This window comes from Stylophora pistillata, chromosome 6, assembly GCF_964205215.1.
Source record: "Stylophora pistillata chromosome 6, jaStyPist1.2, whole genome shotgun sequence".
NCBI lineage: Eukaryota > Metazoa > Cnidaria > Anthozoa > Scleractinia > Pocilloporidae > Stylophora > Stylophora pistillata.
Window position 1 is genome coordinate 11,579,575 of NC_142524.1, and position 16,881 is coordinate 11,596,455.

General features: G+C 41.9%; 1 protein-coding gene, 1 long non-coding RNA gene and 2 pseudogenes across 4 annotated transcripts; 1 reads left to right on the forward strand and 3 right to left on the reverse strand.

Moving 5' to 3' along the window:
• Positions 1-7,055, reverse strand: part of LOC148728237 (uncharacterized) — an 11,088-nt pseudogene extending 4,033 nt beyond the window's left edge.
• LOC148728238 (uncharacterized) lies at positions 6,789-9,846 on the forward strand. 3 transcript variants are annotated; one of them, XM_088724602.1, is made up of 3 exons: positions 6,789-7,802; positions 7,956-8,292; positions 9,033-9,846. In XM_088724602.1, the coding sequence occupies exons 2-3, from the start codon at positions 8,061-8,063 to the stop codon at positions 9,311-9,313; spliced, it is 513 nt and encodes a 170-aa protein (XP_088580728.1). In that variant the 5' UTR covers positions 6,789-7,802; positions 7,956-8,060; the 3' UTR covers positions 9,314-9,846. The 3 variants fall into 3 exon arrangements, with proteins under 3 accessions (XP_088580728.1, XP_088580729.1, XP_088580727.1); XM_088724603.1 differs by having other exon boundaries at positions 6,789-7,712; XM_088724601.1 differs by having other exon boundaries at positions 6,789-8,292.
• Positions 9,597-12,101, reverse strand: LOC148728239 (uncharacterized). Its single transcript, XR_015988536.1, has 2 exons — positions 11,805-12,101; positions 9,597-11,280 (listed from the first exon to the last, which is right to left on the reverse strand). It is a non-coding gene; the product is annotated as an uncharacterized LOC148728239 (long non-coding RNA).
• A 3,414-nt stretch (positions 12,102-15,515) lies between these two features.
• Positions 15,516-16,881, reverse strand: LOC111340490 (uncharacterized; annotated as a pseudogene).

The window sequence follows — 16,881 nt, forward strand, 5'->3', positions numbered from 1 at the left end:
GAAGCTAGAGTCGCTCTCGGCTATCGCCTCGAGCGACTCCAGTTAAGCTTCTTTCGTGCTTAGCAACCTCCCACGTGCATCCATAACTCAATAGTGTACGCTGTGGTGTTTACCATTTGTTAAATGGAAATCGGGAATCATCGTGGGTGTTTTAGGCTGTAATAGGTGTCACAACAAATTTTATTTAAGCTTGATAAGAAAATTACAATGCTTGGGCCCGCAAGTAGCTAGGGCTATTCGAGGCGTGCACAAGAGAGGAAAATAAAAAAAAGAAAAGAATTCTATAGAAAATGAATATTTAGATGTATAATTATAATATATAGATGAACAATTCTAAAAGAAATCTAGTTTGCCGTGTGGCTTATATACAGAATGAAACAGGAGGGCAGACTGTAGTATATACTGGAAGTACACACAGTTATAAATATGAGAATTGTACTCTAATATCAGCAATTCTTATATAATCATCCTCTTTTTTCAGAATTTCAAAGAGTTTTTCCTTTATTGCGCTTTTAAATTGATTTGTTTTTAAGTGTTTTGATAGGAAGTGGAATACTGTTCCAGATCAAGGTGCCAGAAATAGAGAAGGCTCTCTTCATATTTTCAGTTCTAACATGTTCAACATAATAATTTTCATTGGTAAAAGATCTAGTCTAGTAACTGTGGACAGAAGCCAGCTTCGTGTTAATAAGAGTTAATAAAGAAATAGAGAACTTTTCGATTTAGTGTTGTAAAGTTGTTGACGTCATTTCTAGGATCAATAAGGTTTCTATGTTCAATAAGATTATACGCGGTCGATTTGTTAAGTTTTGCAAGATCTAACAGAAGTCACTGACACAATCGTTTCACAAGACATGCGAGGGAGTCACAAACACATCACGATGTTTTGCAAGATTTAACAGATGTCTTAAACACAATCGCAAGTTTTGCAAGATCTAACCGGAGTCAGCTAACACGATCGTTCGCGGGTTTGTCAACGCTGTGATTTAGAGCCCGGACAATTGACAAAAAGGAATGATCATAAACACATAAATACTCACGAGCAGGGCCTTAGACATAGAAAAATCTTCTCGAAACGGACCTCATTTAGAGAATGCGTGTAGCGGTCTACTTCTATATTTAACAAATAGACTAAGAACTAATGAATAAAAGAGATAAGTTTCTACCTCCCGATTAGCTCAATGGATAGAGCTTGTGCGGGAGGTCGAGGGTTCGAGCCCCGGCCGGACCAACACTCAGGGTCTTAAAATAATTGAGAAGAATTTGCTACCTTTCTATAACATCAGGAAATGGTTAGATATTCTGGTCTTCTCGGATAGGGACGAATAAATGGAGGTCCCGTCTCCTGCAGGGTTGGGGTAGGAGACGTTAATTTCCCACACACGAGATTACTGTATGATGGATGTCCTCCCCTGGGGTGGGATGGGTGGGAGGGTGGATTAGCACGAATGGTTCCTATCTTCCTTTCTAGTCCTTCCCCACTGCAAAACTTAATGCAGTGAAAATGGACTAAATTAAATTAAACTAAATTAAAATTAAATCAAAGAAACCGTGGTGCTGCGTCGGGAGTGTCGGAAATCGTGCAGAGTATAGTTATTATTTGTCGCATTGTTGTAGTTAGGGCACAGGCAGCCCAAGCTCACTACTAGAAAAGCGGACGTGACTCTTACCGTGCTTACATAGCGCTAACTCGCCGAAAACGCTTCAAAATGGCCTGAGATGCTAGGAATCAACAAAGAAAACAACAAGGCAATAAGGTAAGTCCATTTATTTCAAAACAAGACATTTTTTCTCTCTTTTAAGGTAAACCGATAACATCCAATACAAACCTTTATAAATATAAAACGTTGCGCAACACGGTAAGAGTCACGTCCGCTTTTCTGGTAGTGAGCTTGGGCTACCTGTGGTTAGGGTAATTTGGGCTTTGTTTGATCGTAATCAATATAATTTGAGAAAATGTTAAGTGACAGACAACGCGTGGAAATCTGAGAGTCTTGAGCTTTGGACCCTTTAATTGCAAAAAAATAAATAGAAAAGAAGAGAGCGAGAATAGGTTGTTGTAGGTTATTGGTGATTGATAAAGGAGAAGAAATCGGGATTTCGTGTAGGGCTTACTGTATTTTACGAAACCAAACGAAACCAAACGAAACGAGTAAACCCGTACGTACTGTATTTTGCGAAACCAGTTCTTCGAAGACTCTAGCGATTTATAACTTATTTCTTCCGATTCTTAAACACTATTCGTGGTTACAACTCGATGCAGTGATGATTTGTAAATAAAGAGTTTGAGCCAAAAGGTCAAAAGTGCGCTGTTTCGCAAATTACAGATATGTAAATCTGTAATTTGCGAAACGAGCTCTTTGTAGACTCTAATGATATGTAACTTATTTCTTCCGATTCTATAACACTTTTCGTAGATACAACTCGATGCAGTGATGATTTGTAAAGATAGTTTGAGCCAAAAGCTCAGAAGTGCGCCGTTTCCCAAATTACTGATATGTAAATCTGTAATTTGCGAAACGAGCTCTTTGAAGACTCTAATGATATGTAACTTATTTCTTCCGATTCTATAACACTTTTCGTGGATACAACTCGATGCAGTGATGATTTGTAAATAAAGAGTTTAAGCCAAAATGTCAGAAGTGTGCCGTTTCGCAAATTAAAGATATGTAAATCTGTAATTTGCGAAACGAGCTCTTTGAAGACTCTAATGATATGTAACTTATTACTAACCAAATGCTATTAGATACAAGGAATATATGAAGTTCATATATTTTGAACTGCGGTATTAGATGCACGATCCTCGCAGTAGATAGCGCTATTTATGCAATAGCGAAAATCAGACCCAGTATCGCAGAGGTCAGTGGTTCGAGTCCCGTACAGGCCTGATTTTTTTCAGGTCTGATTTTCGCTATTGCATAAATAGCGCTATCTACTGCGAGGATCGTGCATCATACGTATCATACAAATGCTATTAGAGCCTTCAAAGAGCTCGTTTCGCAAATTAAAGATTTACATATCTTTAATTTACGAAACGGCGCACTTCTGACCTTTTGGCTCAAACTCTTTATTTACAAATCATCACTGCATCGAGTTGTATCTACGAATAGTGTTTAAGAATCGGAAGAAATAAGTTATATATCGCTAGAGTCTTCGAAGAGGGCTTATTCTGTTTTGCGAAACGAAACGAAACGAAACGAAACGAAATTGTACTATTTTGTGAAACGAAACGAAATTTTGCGAAATGGCGTTTTTTCGCCTTTATTTAGCAAATGTGTCCTCTTCGTCTGAAACAAAATGTGTCCACTAATAAAATGATCAATATTTCTAAGAGCCTGGTCGCCTCTCATTTTATTGACCATAATAGAACTCGTTTCGCAAAGTAGTAACTTTGACAGAAATGCGAAATGGCGTTTTGCGAAATGGCGTTTTTTCACCTTTATTTCGCAAATATGTCCTCTTCGTCCGAAACAAAATGTGTCCAATAATAAAATGATCAATATTTCTAAGAGCCTGGTCACCTCTCATTTTATTGACCTTAATAGAACTGGTTTCGCAAAGTAGTAATTTTGCCAGAATTACTATTTTGCGAAATGGCGTTTTATCACCTTAGACCAGGCTCTTAGAAATACTTGATCTTTATATTAGTGGACACATTTTGTTTCGGACGAAGAGGACATATTAGCTAAATAAAGGTGAAAAAACGCCATTTCGCAAAATAGTAATTCTGGCATAATTACTACTTTGCGAAACGCGTTCTATTATGGTCAATAAAATGGGAGGTGACTAGGCTCTTAGAAATACTTGATCATTATATTAGTGGACACATTTTGTTTCGGACGAAGAGGACATATTTTCTAAAGAAAGGTGAAAAAACGCCATTTCGCAAAATAGTAATTCTGGAATAATTACTACTTTGCGAAACGAGTTCTATTATGGTCAATAAAATGAGAAGTGACCAGGCTCTTAGAAATATTGATCATTTTATTAGTGAAAACATTTTGTTTCGGAAGAACAAGACATATTTGCTAAGTAAAGGTGAAAAAAACGCCATTTCGCAAAATAGTAATTCTGTCAAAATTAATACTTTGCGAAACGAGTTCTATTAAAAATTTAACTGCCTTGTTTTTGAAATGTTTTTTATCAATGAACTGAAACCAACGCTAAACAAACAGTGTGATTCAACTCGCGCCAAACTATTTGTTTAGAAGAATTCGGGCTACGATTATTTCATTATTTTATTCTTTTATTCTTTTACTCTCTTCCATTGTATATTGTTTACACTTTCTCACATATTTTAACGTTCGCCACATTTTGTTGTCTTCAACTTGCTTCAACATATTTATCATGATTTGGAAAACTTACTCACTTGAAAATGACCTCAGAGAGGTCGAAACGTCGTGACTTAGCGCTAGCTTTTATTTCAAAGTAGATTTCTAAGAAACTACTCATTAAGATTTCTGTTATGGTCAATAAAATGAGAGGTGACCAGGCTCTTAGAAATATTGATCATTTTATTAGTGGAAACATTTTGTTTCAGAAGAACAGGACATCTTTGTTAAATAAAGGTGAAAAAAAACGCCATTTCGCAAAATAGTAATTATGTCACAATTACTACTTTGCGAAACGAGTAATATTATGGTTAATAAAAGAAAGGTGACCAGCCTCTTAGAAATATTGATCATTTTATTAGTGGACACATTTTGTTTCGGACGAAGAGGACATATTTGCTAAATAAAGGCGAAAAAACGCCATTTCGCAAAATTTCGTTTCGTTTCGTTTAGTTTCGCAAAATAGTACAATTTCGTTTCGTTTCGTTTCGTTTCGCAAAATAGTATAAGCCTTCGAAGAGCTGGTTTCGCAAAAGACAGTACGGGTTTACTCGTTTGGTTTCGTTTGGTTTCGCAAAATACAGTAAGCCGTTGGTAGTTCAATCTTGGAGGCAATTCCCAACAGGAGTTACAAGTAATTTCGCTTTTATCAATTTAGCTGATAATGTAAATTGGCCGTCGTAAGGGGCTTAAAACTGACATTTCGAGCGTTAACTCTTCGTCAGAGTGAAGGGCTAACGCTCGAAACGTCAGCTTTGAAACCCTACACGGTGGCAATTTACAGTTCAACTCAGTTGAGAAGGACTATGATGTACAATATTCTTCATAAGGAAAGGAACTTGTCTCGACGTGTGCATTCATGCTCTCGGGTGGTGAAACTTTGTTTGCGTCTAGAAACCGTCAATTCTTTCTCAATCAAAGAACTTGTCACTCAGAGAGTTCTTCGCGAAGAGGAAAACATATTTACAGAGGATAAAGATCAAGTGGCTGTTTTGCGCGAAACAAAACAAACCAAATAAGGCTAGATACTTAATAAAGGGATCCTTCCTCGATAAAACTTGATAATGAAGATGAATGAAATCCCATAATTTGGACTGTTAATCGTCCCTAACAACTGGGCATTTTCCGTTCTGATCGCTTGTTCCTTTTCGAGGACAGCATGCTTTCGGCGTCACGGATAACACAACACTACGTCACGCACTCGCTAACAAATAAAAAGTGAAAACTGTTCCGGCTTCGAAAGATTCCATTTCAATCTGCCATGCAACCAATTATTTGTAATTACAGCCAGCTTCACGGAGATGAGAATTAAGTATGCTGTGGCACCTGTCGCGTTCTCGACTGCGATTGGTGGACAATCGAGGCGACGCTGCTTGAACCATAATGCCTCGTTTGAACATTTACTTCTGGCCCGGGTTGCTCGAATGTTGGATAACGTTATCTACTGGATATCTCTCTCTCCAGTGGATAGCGCAGTATGTTTTGTGAATACTTAGCCGCTAGATAGCGATTTATCCGTTGGATAGCTTTGTCCGCGTTTTGAACAACCGAGAAATCGCATGGCAGGTGGTGGAAAAACTAAGATAAAGAAATCGAATATTAAATAACCATAATGACCGAACAGAAGGAGAAGGAAAACGAAGATAGGACTAAAATAACGATGAACTACGCTGTCCAACTCCTTCGAGGCTAAATGTTCTCGGTTTGCCTTATTTCAAAACAAGACATTCCCAAACAAACCTTTATAAGTATAAAACGTTGCGCAACACGGTAAGAGTCACGTCCGCTTTTCTAGTAATGAGCTTGGGCTGCCTGAGTGTGAAATCACCAAATTTTGCGTTGAAAAGTCACCTATAGAATGCCAAACCCGATGAGTTTTGTTCTCGACCTGTTATGGAATAAATGTCTATTGTAAATATAAATTCCAGATTCTTCTCAAAACAAAGGCGCCAAAAAAGCGTCGATAGCGCCGGTTAATTGAACGCGAATTAAGTGGCCCTTTCTTGAAGGTCAAAAGATTAGTAGTTTCTGCTTTCCTCAAGGCGCAAATATGAATGGAAGCAGTGAAATGAGACTTAAGAAGCAGCTGATGTAAATTTTTTCCTCTTACTGATCGATTAAGCCTGGTGTTCATCGCAAGCACAAACATCGGCAAGCTTATGATAAATGTGCAAGTGGACACGAACGGCGTAGATAAGCACATACACTGCTAGCACAAGAGAAAGGAAAAAATCTGATCTGTGTGCTTGAATATATGCTTGTCGGTTGGAAGCTAGTCTCCTCTCGCAGCCGTTCTTTGTCTCGGGATCCCTGTCACACAGGGATCCCGAGACAAAGAACGGCAGCGAGAGGAGACTAATTGGAAGCCGTTTCAAGGTGAAATATAAATATCTGTCAGTTTGCTTGTGTGCGTGGTTGCGTCGCTAATGAAAACCAGCTAGGCTTGAAATAGCAGCAATCAATTCAAAAATTAAACTAAGGCTTGTTAAATCTTAATCATTTAATGCAATACGTAATACTCAAACTGAAATACAACTACAACATAAGAACACACGAAAACCCGCGGGTGTCATGTGAACTCATGAAAATATTGGTTGTTATGAACATCTTGACATCTTGGGAAACTTGATTTCATCAAACTTTCCTACGATATCCTACTTTGGATCTCTCAGACAGTCTATACTCTACTTCTGTGTCTTCATTAGCTAAAGTAGTAGACAACATTCTTCTGCGAGATGCGAGATAATATCTTGTAACACCTTCCTCCACGGCTAAATCGAAACCTCCGTATCTTTTCGTATATATTAGTTCTTTCTGAATGTTTTGATTCTAGCTAAACCACTGCTGGACCATGAATCTCTTCAATCACAGCCTTCCCATCATCACCATCACGGCGCGGTGTTGATCGGCGACAAATGAGGAGGAAGAGGTAAAAAATCGCTTCACAGAAGAACAAACCAGCAGCTATGAAGCCACAGATGCCTGATCCAATCATTACATCCCCTTTCACATAGGTATTCCCTGCGTCGTACACAATTCCAGAACCAACGAATAAAGCCACCGAGAGGGAAAAACATCCGATCATTCCAAGCAGTGGCATCACCTTCTCGAAACAGTTGACGCTTCTTAAAATGATGTGCAGGACCACGAAGACGAAAGCACACGTGCTTATGCCCACTTGATACTCGTATCGGATGTGGTGGTAGTAGGGGTAGCTAAGCGTTAGAATAGCCGCTAAGAAAGTCATTACCGTCTCGATGAGTTTCACCCATCCTTCCACCGTGATCACTATCCACCCACAACTGCAACATCTTCGTGTTTCCTGAGGAGAAGTCGATCCGTCCGCCATAGCTGTTTTGGATACTGAGGATGGTGGAGAAGGTAGTAAAGCGTTGCTGTGTTGGGTGGGCCACGTGGGCTTCCCGATAAACATCCGTTGTTCGGAAAGGAACCCCATCCTCGGAGACCCAGGTGCTGTGAGTCGATTTCAAGTTAGGGCAGAAGAGCCCCTGGGGACATTGGACCTTTAAGCTCTTTTATTTTTATTGCTGAAATGTGATCGACTATTTTATACAGCTACTACCTACAGGAAACACTCGCTTCTATCTTTTTTCTTTTATGTAGTGGGCCTATGGAATGGTCTGAACAGCACGACGTAGCACTAATGAAAGAAGTAAGAGTGCAGAATCCGTTTAAGGCAAAGAAGTAAACGAGCAACCGAGCGCAAATATGACTGTCGATCGCAGAGGCGCTAATTGGATAACAAGATCCGTTATTCAAGGATTCAATGACGAAAAGATCAGTGCAAGATCGGTACGTTTTGTTGGCAGAGAAGTATCGAATGAGAATAAAAAGGGAAGCAAAAGCAAGTGGAATAAGCCCTCTTTGTCAGTACCTGATCAACTAATAGAAGAGTGTCTCGAAGTAGAAAAATTCGAGGAGGACCTCCGACAGAAAGATGGTAAGAAAAGTTGTTTTGATTTTTGCTTTCATTATACTGGGGCTAGCTAGGAAGAGGAATTGTTGCATCAGACAAAATCAGAAGGGTTGATAGTAAAAAAAACTACGATGTCTCAAGCCATAAGAAAGAAACTTACCAATACAGCATTTTTAATTTGAAAATCTACTCAGTTTACTTGTGTTGGTATTTTTCGGTACTCTTTGCACCTCTTGATGGGAAAGAGTTATTTGTTGCATATAGATCATGATAGATGTCTGTCAATTGCACTCATTTGTTCTTGCTGCTTTTTCAACTTGTTAGTTATCTCACAGCTACATTATTTACTATATTATAGCTTGTCTACATGGCCTCTAGAAACAACCCAGTAATAAGCTTAGCATGTAATAACTAAATTTGTTCTTGAGACCACTCAACTCAATTTTTGTTGTTGGGTTTAGGCAAAAGGAGTGGGTTTGTACTTCTTTTAGCATAATATGTGTAATATAAACCTATAATTTTTTTGCTTGGGTAGATTTCAAGTTCCTCTATTTATTTATTTATTTTTATTTTTATTTTGATAAATCTTTCTACCACCTCGCCCCCTCCCAACTATTGTGAACATAAAATGAGCATTCTTTAACTCAATAATAGCCTTTGTGAAAGTTTAGCACTTATCTTATCTTTTATAATACTTAGGGGGAGTAAACAAATTAAATAGTAAATATTGTTAAATAATATAATTGACTGATTCACCTCTGTAGGTGAAAGTGCCTCTTCGAAATCAGAGAAGGACAGGGAAAGTGCTTTGGAAATGAGAAGAATTGCCATGGAAACATTTGGAGAAAGCAAGAAAAGGAAAAGAGAGGAAGAGGAGGAGGAAAATAGCAAAATTTCAAAGAAGAATAACAGCAGAAATTCAGGCAATAACACCATAGAGTATTTGCGAGAAAAATATACTCAAGAAATGAGCCTCCGAGAGAAAGAGCTGCAGATGAAGGAAAAACAGCAAGAATTAGAGAAGCAAAGATATGAAAGTCGATGATGCAATTCATTCAGCAACAACAGCAGCAACAGCTTCAACAACAGCAACAGCAGCAGCAACAACAACAACAGTTTCAAGTAATGATGCAGCAGCAAAGTTAGCTTGTGATGGGTATGCTTCAGCAAGTGAACAAATGGAAAGAGTCATAAATTACCACCTTTCAGTTTATTCTTACTGATCAATTTCTTGGAAGAAATTTGCTTTTTCACTCACTACTTGGGTCTAGGTAAACTTGGCAATATTGTGTGAAACTTGTCAATGAGCTTGGGAGGCAGTAAGGCAGTTTTCAAAGTCTCTGACCTAATTTTAATAACTGCTTCCTTCCTAAAGTTATACATGTTTCAGGGTTATTTACATTGCTATTTTATATCAAAAGTTGAACAATCAACAAAAGACAATGCAGAGTATAACTTTACAGTCTTGTGGATGGAATTTCTGCAATTTTTGGTTGCTAATGTACAGAGTATAATTATATTAATTAGAGTTGTACGAATGAGCTTTTCAAGACAAGAATAAATTCTTCATGTCATGTATTAACTGCTTTAACTATCTGGTCTCATCTTAAGTAATCATGCAGGGAAGGAGGTTCAATTTCAAAAAAGTTCGATGTCAGGTTTCTGTATAAACATGTGATTGCATTTTGAATGAGTGCACAGACTAAGTACATTTTTCCAACTGAACTCAAACCAATTTTTAGATTACTTTTAAAATCTAAGGCCTTAAACGACTTGGCAACATCACCAAAGGTCCACTCTACTGATTCCCTTACAGAGCTCATGGGGCTATGAAAAGCTTCCATTGCTGGTGTAATAGCATTCTGTCTGAATGGAACCTGTAGGTGCACTCGTATTGGGTAAGCTGGGTCCCCATAAAGGCAGACAGGGTCTCCATTTGTGTTAAATGCATACTGATCCAAACTGTCGAGTAGCTTAGAGTCTTGCAAGTATCCCCACATCATGCCTTCTACCTTCTAGGAAAGAAAGAAACTTGTATTTCAAATGAGATGTAGTTTCTCAAAGGTACCATTTCATACGAGCTGGAAGTGTTTGGCATCACGAATACTATAGACCAAAAATTACGTAATACATTTCTTTTACTAACCAACTGGGCCAAACAGGTTGGCTATCAAACCATTTGGTAAAGTTACGGACTGAAACTTCAAGGAGTGAACCCTTTTGTGGCCGTTGAAGATTATTCTTTGTTGTTGCGAGGGTCTGCATATCGGTCTAATCGTTCCGTCTATAAATCTGAAACAATTTTGTAGTGCAGCCCCTTTATTCGATCATAGTTATTCGATATAGCATCCGTGTAGGTGTTGAAGTCACGTGGATTCAGTAGATCATGATTCCATTGACACAGTTTGTGACCATGTATATCGTAAATAAAATTCATCACCGTATTTTTTGTCCTGCTAAGTTCAGGAACCGGTCGGCCGAATCGTGCGAGCATGTCGACATATCGGCAAGGAAACGACATTCGCCTGAGCAAAATACATAGCCCCTCTAACTTGTCGGCAGTGGTTCTCTGATTACAGTGGAAGGTGTCCGGTAGTCGAAGCGCAGCCAGCAATGGAAGGTCCTTTTCTCAACTCTAAACTCGGACTTGCACGCAGGTTCCTCGATACTGTCGATACTAAACCTCACATATTTTTCGTACGAAAACTCAGGGTTTTTTGACGAATTCTCTTTCAGTAATAGCAACAGTTCCTCGTCTGACACCAGTCCTTGGTCATAAGCGATTAAAAGTGATCTTCTCACACCCCTTAAATACGGCATGTTGCAAATTACGGCCACATTTCCTTTGTAAACAATGACCAAAAACGTGACAGCTTCGATCAGCTGTCACGTTCGTGGTGACGCAGGTATCCGGCTTAAGGAGGCTGGATATAATTTTTCACTTTTCTGATGCAAGAAATTTAAACTAATATTACGAAGCTTAGCTTTAACGTTTCGCGATCACATTTTCCCCTGAAATAAAGATATTATTGAAGAATCAGTTTGTTATAAATATATGGAAAAATTCCTTGCCATGGCAACGTTGCTGGGTTGCAATGCTGGGTCCAAAATTATACTTGACTTGAATTTTCTAAAAAACTGGACGGTGAATTTATTTTAGCTTTTGCATGCGTCCTTTGACTGTCTTGGTCTACTTGAGTGTTAAGTTTAAAAAAATTTTGTCAGAAAGTTTAAGGAAAAGAGGCCTTTTTTAGAATTCATCGTTAACTTTTTTTCCCTCTGACAAAATTTTTTCGAATTTTTGTAAAACACGCACAGAGCCGTTCAAAGTTAACGTGCAAAAACAAAATAAATTCACCTTGCAGAAACGGAAATACGTAAGTCTAAAATTTCAAATTTCCGAAAATTTCGACTCGACAAGATGGGCAATTGCGAATGCGCAACATTTATGCCCCGCCACGACGTTTTGGACGTCTTGTTCGCCGAACGTCCTTCGCGCTCTTCTAAAGAGCTTTATTTTGCTAAGAGAGGTTTACCTTCGGGGTGGATTGCGCCCGGAAATCGCTGCTGTTCTATTTGCCTTCAAAGTGCTAGATTATTTTGTGCAAAGTGTCGGGATGTTTTGTTCCTCTTGGAGCTGATCGACGCGATGTGGTTGGCGATGTCGGGCGGCAAGGACGACTCAGTGAACAACATGCACAATCTTTATTTCCAAACTCGAGCACGAGGAGCTCGCTCTAAGAAACTACAACGTGATGCCCCTAGCCCGTATGTAGTTTCTCTCAGAGGGGGTCTAAGTACGGGTGACGGGCCAACATCCCCTCCTCTTCGAAAAAAAGAAAAAAAGGAACAAAACAAAAGCAGGAGCAAAACATATAAGAATAGTAATAGTGAAGAGAAGTGGATAGTGTTCCTGAGTAGTGACAGCAGCACCGGGTGTGTATCTGAAGCGTGAGTGGTGGCCTTTACTTGGGTTCAAAGTCTCTGAGCCTAATTGGTGGTTTGATGTCTGGTCCGGGTTCTCACTTCGGGTCGGTGATCCCCAGGCTGGTCTTGAATTGTGGCAGGGGGTGCGTTGGTACGCAGCTCACTTTGGGCAATGTCGGGTGTGCTTGGTGCCGGAGGCTTTGGTGTGGGGGAGATGGTTTTGAGGTCTGGTGCGCTGATGGTGGGGTCTGGGGAGGGGGGTGGTTGCTGTCGCGGCTGATCGGTGGGTGCGTTCGGCTTTGAGCTCAGAGGATTGCAGTGTGGCGCGAGGTTGTGTCCTGGGCTGGGTGGGAGTATAGATGGAGGACAAGGTGGTTTTGGGAGAGAGGGAGGTGCGGCACGCCTGATGTGTATCCGATTTCGTCGAATAGTGCTGTGTGGTGTGTGTATGGTATAAGACCTTGAGTGGCGTTTTCCAGTGACGCGGCCGTATGCCCATGGGCTTCCTGGTTTGCTTGTTGGAGGATGTGCGTACACAAACTCGCCAATGTTTAGTGTGGTGTGCTCTGGACCTGCTGTCTTGTCATAGTGAGTTTTACTGGCGCTGCGCTTGGCCTCGATCTCTGCTGAGACAGTGTCACGGTTGATTGACATGGGCTCCAGAAGGTGGTCAGGGGTTGGGAGTGTTGTTCTGGTTCGACGGCTCACCATGCGTTGGGCAGGGGTGTAAGTGTGGCCTTTTGGTGGTGTATTCCTGTAGTTGAGCAAGGCGATTTGGAGGTCATCTGATTTCTTTAGCATAGACTTCGATACTTTCACTGCTGCCTCCGCTAGTCCATTGCCTTGAGAATGGTAGGGGCTTGAGGTGGTATGTTTGAAGCCATTCTGAGAGGCAAAGTTTGTGTAATCTTGGCTGGTGAATTGTGGGCCGTTGTCAGTGTGACAGATTCTTGGAATACCAAACCTGGCAAAGTGAGCCTTAGTTTTGTTTATGACAGTTCTTGTCAGTGTCATCAAGGGCATCCACCTCAATCCAATCAGAAAAGTGGCATACTGTCACAAGGTAAGCTTTCTGTTTGTGCTTGAAGATGTCTTGGCTGATTATCTGCCATGGCAGTGTGGGGATGGGGAGTGACTTCATGGGCTCCTTTGTTGACTTTGAACCATACTTTCCACAGGTACTACAATCATTGCACATATCAAAGACTGCTTGTCTCATCCCGTGCCAGAATAGCACTTCTCGTGCCATGCGTACATTAGACTCGGGGCGGAAGTGGTCTGCATGGATTTTGAGCAGCATCTCCTCTTGCATGGACTGTGGTATCATTACTTGTGCACCTTTGTAGATAAGGCCATTGTCTGTTGTTAGTTCATTCCGGTAGGTCCAGTATGGTCGAAGAGGGTGCTGTACCTTCTTTCTTTCATCTGGCCAGCCTTGAGCAACTGTGGTCATTAACTTGGAGAGGTGTTCATCTTTTTTGGTTTCATCGCGTAAGCGGGATTTGGTGGTTTCTGTGAGGCGTGGGTTGTGTGTATCAGATTCCTCTGTGATTTCAGTCCTGAATACTTCAAAGTCTGTGATCCGGGCGTGAACTGGGGTAGGCAGTGCGGCTCTGGAAAGGTTGTCTGCCAGGTAAAGCGAGGTACCTTTCTTGTACTTGATATTGAAGCGGTATCGCTGCAGTCTCATCAGCATTTTCTGTAGTCGTGCTGGGGCTTTGTGCAGGGCCTTTTTGCAAATTGTTTCAAGGGGCTGGTGGTCCGTATGGACTTCTATGTCAGATTTGCCATAGAGCCAGTGGTCGAATTTTCCAAATGCATTGCAGATAGCCAGGCACTCTTTTTCTATTTGAGAGTATTGTTGCTCTGTTGCATTGAGGCTGTTGGATGTGTAGGCGACGGGTTGGAGGCGTCCTTCGCTGTTGGGCTGGAGGAGGGCGCCGCTCACACCTTCTTCACTTGCGTCGACTTGAAGTGTGACTGGTTTATTGAGGTCATAGCATTGGAGCACTGGCGCGGTTGAAATGAGGTGTTTGGCTTTGTTGAATGCGTCATCTTGTGCTTGTGCCCATATAAAGGGGGTATCTGACTTGGTGAGTTGAGTGAGGGGCCGGATAACGGTGCTGAGACTGGGGCAATAGGGCGAGAGGTAGTTGGCCATTCCCTCGAATCTCTGTACACCTGCTTTGTTTCGTGGTGGAGCCATTTCCGAGATTGCTGCTATCTTCTCTGGGTCTGCCTGCATTCCTCGATCAGTGATAAGATTGCCCATGAACTTGACTTGTTGTAGTTTGAACTGTAGTTTGGTTTGGTTTATTTTTATGCTCTTTTTTGAGCAGCGCTCCATGAGGGCAACAAAACGGCGGCCATGGTCTTTCTCAGCTTTTTGGTAGGACGTTCCTTCGCCAAAGACAAGTATATCATCTGCTATGCATAGTACTCCGTCGAAGCCCTCTAGAGCCGACATGAGGCGCCTTTGAAATTCCTCGGGGCCGCTCGATATGCCAAATGGGAGGCGGAGCCATCGGTATCTTCCGTAGGACGTGTGCATGGTCGTCATGAAGGATGATTCTTCATCAAGGGGTACGTGTAGGAACTCTTCTCTGACATCAACGAGTGAGAAGCATTTGGCATGGCAGAGTTTGTGGAGTTGTTCGGGCAGTGTTGGCATTTGGTATATTGGTCTGAGAATACCTTTATTGACTGTTTGACTGGGGTCAATGCAGATTCTTGTCTTCTTGGGTGTCTCTTTGATGACTTCATTGGAGCACCACGAGGTGGGTTCCTCTACGTTTGTTATGATACCGGCTGCGGCGTATCGGTCAAGGGCTTCCTTTTCTTTGATGCGTTTAGCTATCGGGGGACTCGATGAATGAGCATCTGTATGGGTGAGACGTCAGCTTTTACTTCGAAGTGAACTGGGGGTCCCAGGCAGCCAAGGCCTACGAAGTTTTCAGGATATTGTGTCAGTATATCTTCCTTTGTGAGTTTCCCAGGTGGGGCCAGCTGTCGTTTCCATGGGATCATTATGGGTTTGGAGGGCGAGGGCAAGGGCGTTCCTGGGTCACCGTACGGCCTGTCTTTGTGGGGTTGGTTAGGCTGGCAGCCTTCTACTTCCTTGGGAGTGCTGTAGGTTGCAGCCGTTGGGTTGCCTAGGTCGGCGTTGGGTTGTGACGAGCCGGTTTGGTGAGCAGGGGCTCTCTTGCCTGAGGAGTCTTTTACTGCTGGTGTAAGGGAGAATATTTTATGGACCTTGATGATAATAAGCCCCAGGGCCTCGCAGTCGGAGCCAGAGAGAAGGGCTGGTTTTTTCATCATGACATGTCTGGGAAGTATCTGGAATGTGAGCGGTTCATATCTATTGTTTCTTTCGCATAGAAGGTCAATCTGTCCCAGTGGTTTCAGTAGCGGGGAGTCGCCGTAAGGGTGGAGTAGGTAGGGTGACTTTGTAAGCTTCATATTTGGCGTCAGCTTGAGAAGGACATCTTCGGACAAGGTATTGCAGGTGGCGGCGGTGTCTATCTGGGATGTCACTGGGGGGAATTTGTTCCCAGTTGCGGACATGGGCAGTGTAACAAAGTATTTTTACTTCGCGTGGTCTGTATGGACACAGTGTATTTGTCGTGTTTCCAGGGAGTAGCACTGTTCCTGGTAATCATCCGTGTAATATGTCACAGGGTGCTGGTCATTTGTCGTCTGCAGCAGATGTATGTTTTGTTCTCGAGGGGGTCTTGGTTGGGAGCAGCCGCGAGGTGTTCTGTGGCCTCAACCCCTGCCTTGGGGTTGCCACTGGGTGGTTCTTCGTGGTTGTTCTTGTTGCAGGGGATTTGTCTCAAGACAGACTCTAGAGAAGTGGTCGTTAATTCCACACTTGGTGCAGGTTTTGCCATTTGCAGGGCATGCTTTCCAAGGATGAGGTCCGCGTCGATCCTCACACCAAAAACAGGTACCGGGCTCCCGCTTTAGTTTCTTCTGTTTATGGCTTATCCAATTTACTTGTTCCTCGATTCCTTTTGAGGCGTCTGCGATTAGTTTGTTGGCTTTTTGAGCCGACTCAAGGGCTTTGGCTTCGGTTACGACGTCTTGCATAGTCTTAGGTGTTCCATCCGGTTTTAAGTGTGTTTTGAGTAGCTCAGCTCGCATTGTGCTATCATGTAGGCCAAAAACGAATTTTTCGCGGCACATTTCGTCGGTCAGTGCGTTGTACGAGCATAAGCTGCCCGCGTGTCTGACCTTAACCTCCCATTCTTGAGTGGACTCGTGTAGAGTTTGCTGAGTGTTCCAAAATTTAAATCTATCTGCCAGTAAGGAGCTTCCGGTAGATCCCGTGTAATGAAGTCGTAGTCTGTCCATCCAGATCCAGGGTTTTTTCCGATCAGCATCTGCTATCTGGGGTTCAATTGTGTAGCGGATCACTTGCAAGGCTTCGTCCGGCATTGCCGATCGAAGCGCCGATATTTCCAGCAACGGTTTTTTGTAGTAATCCGCTCTTTCTGTCTCGAGGTTTTCGCCAAGTTTCTGTAGGTCCGCTTGGAGACAGTAGTCGTGGAATCTGAGTTCAAAGTTCTCGAAGTTTGTGACATATTCCCGCTGAGTTTCAATTCAGGTCGTTTGAGGCTTGTAGCCATTGTTGTTTACTAGTTCGCCGCTATCGTTTGCTTTGGATGAGTATGTAATTTCCACAGA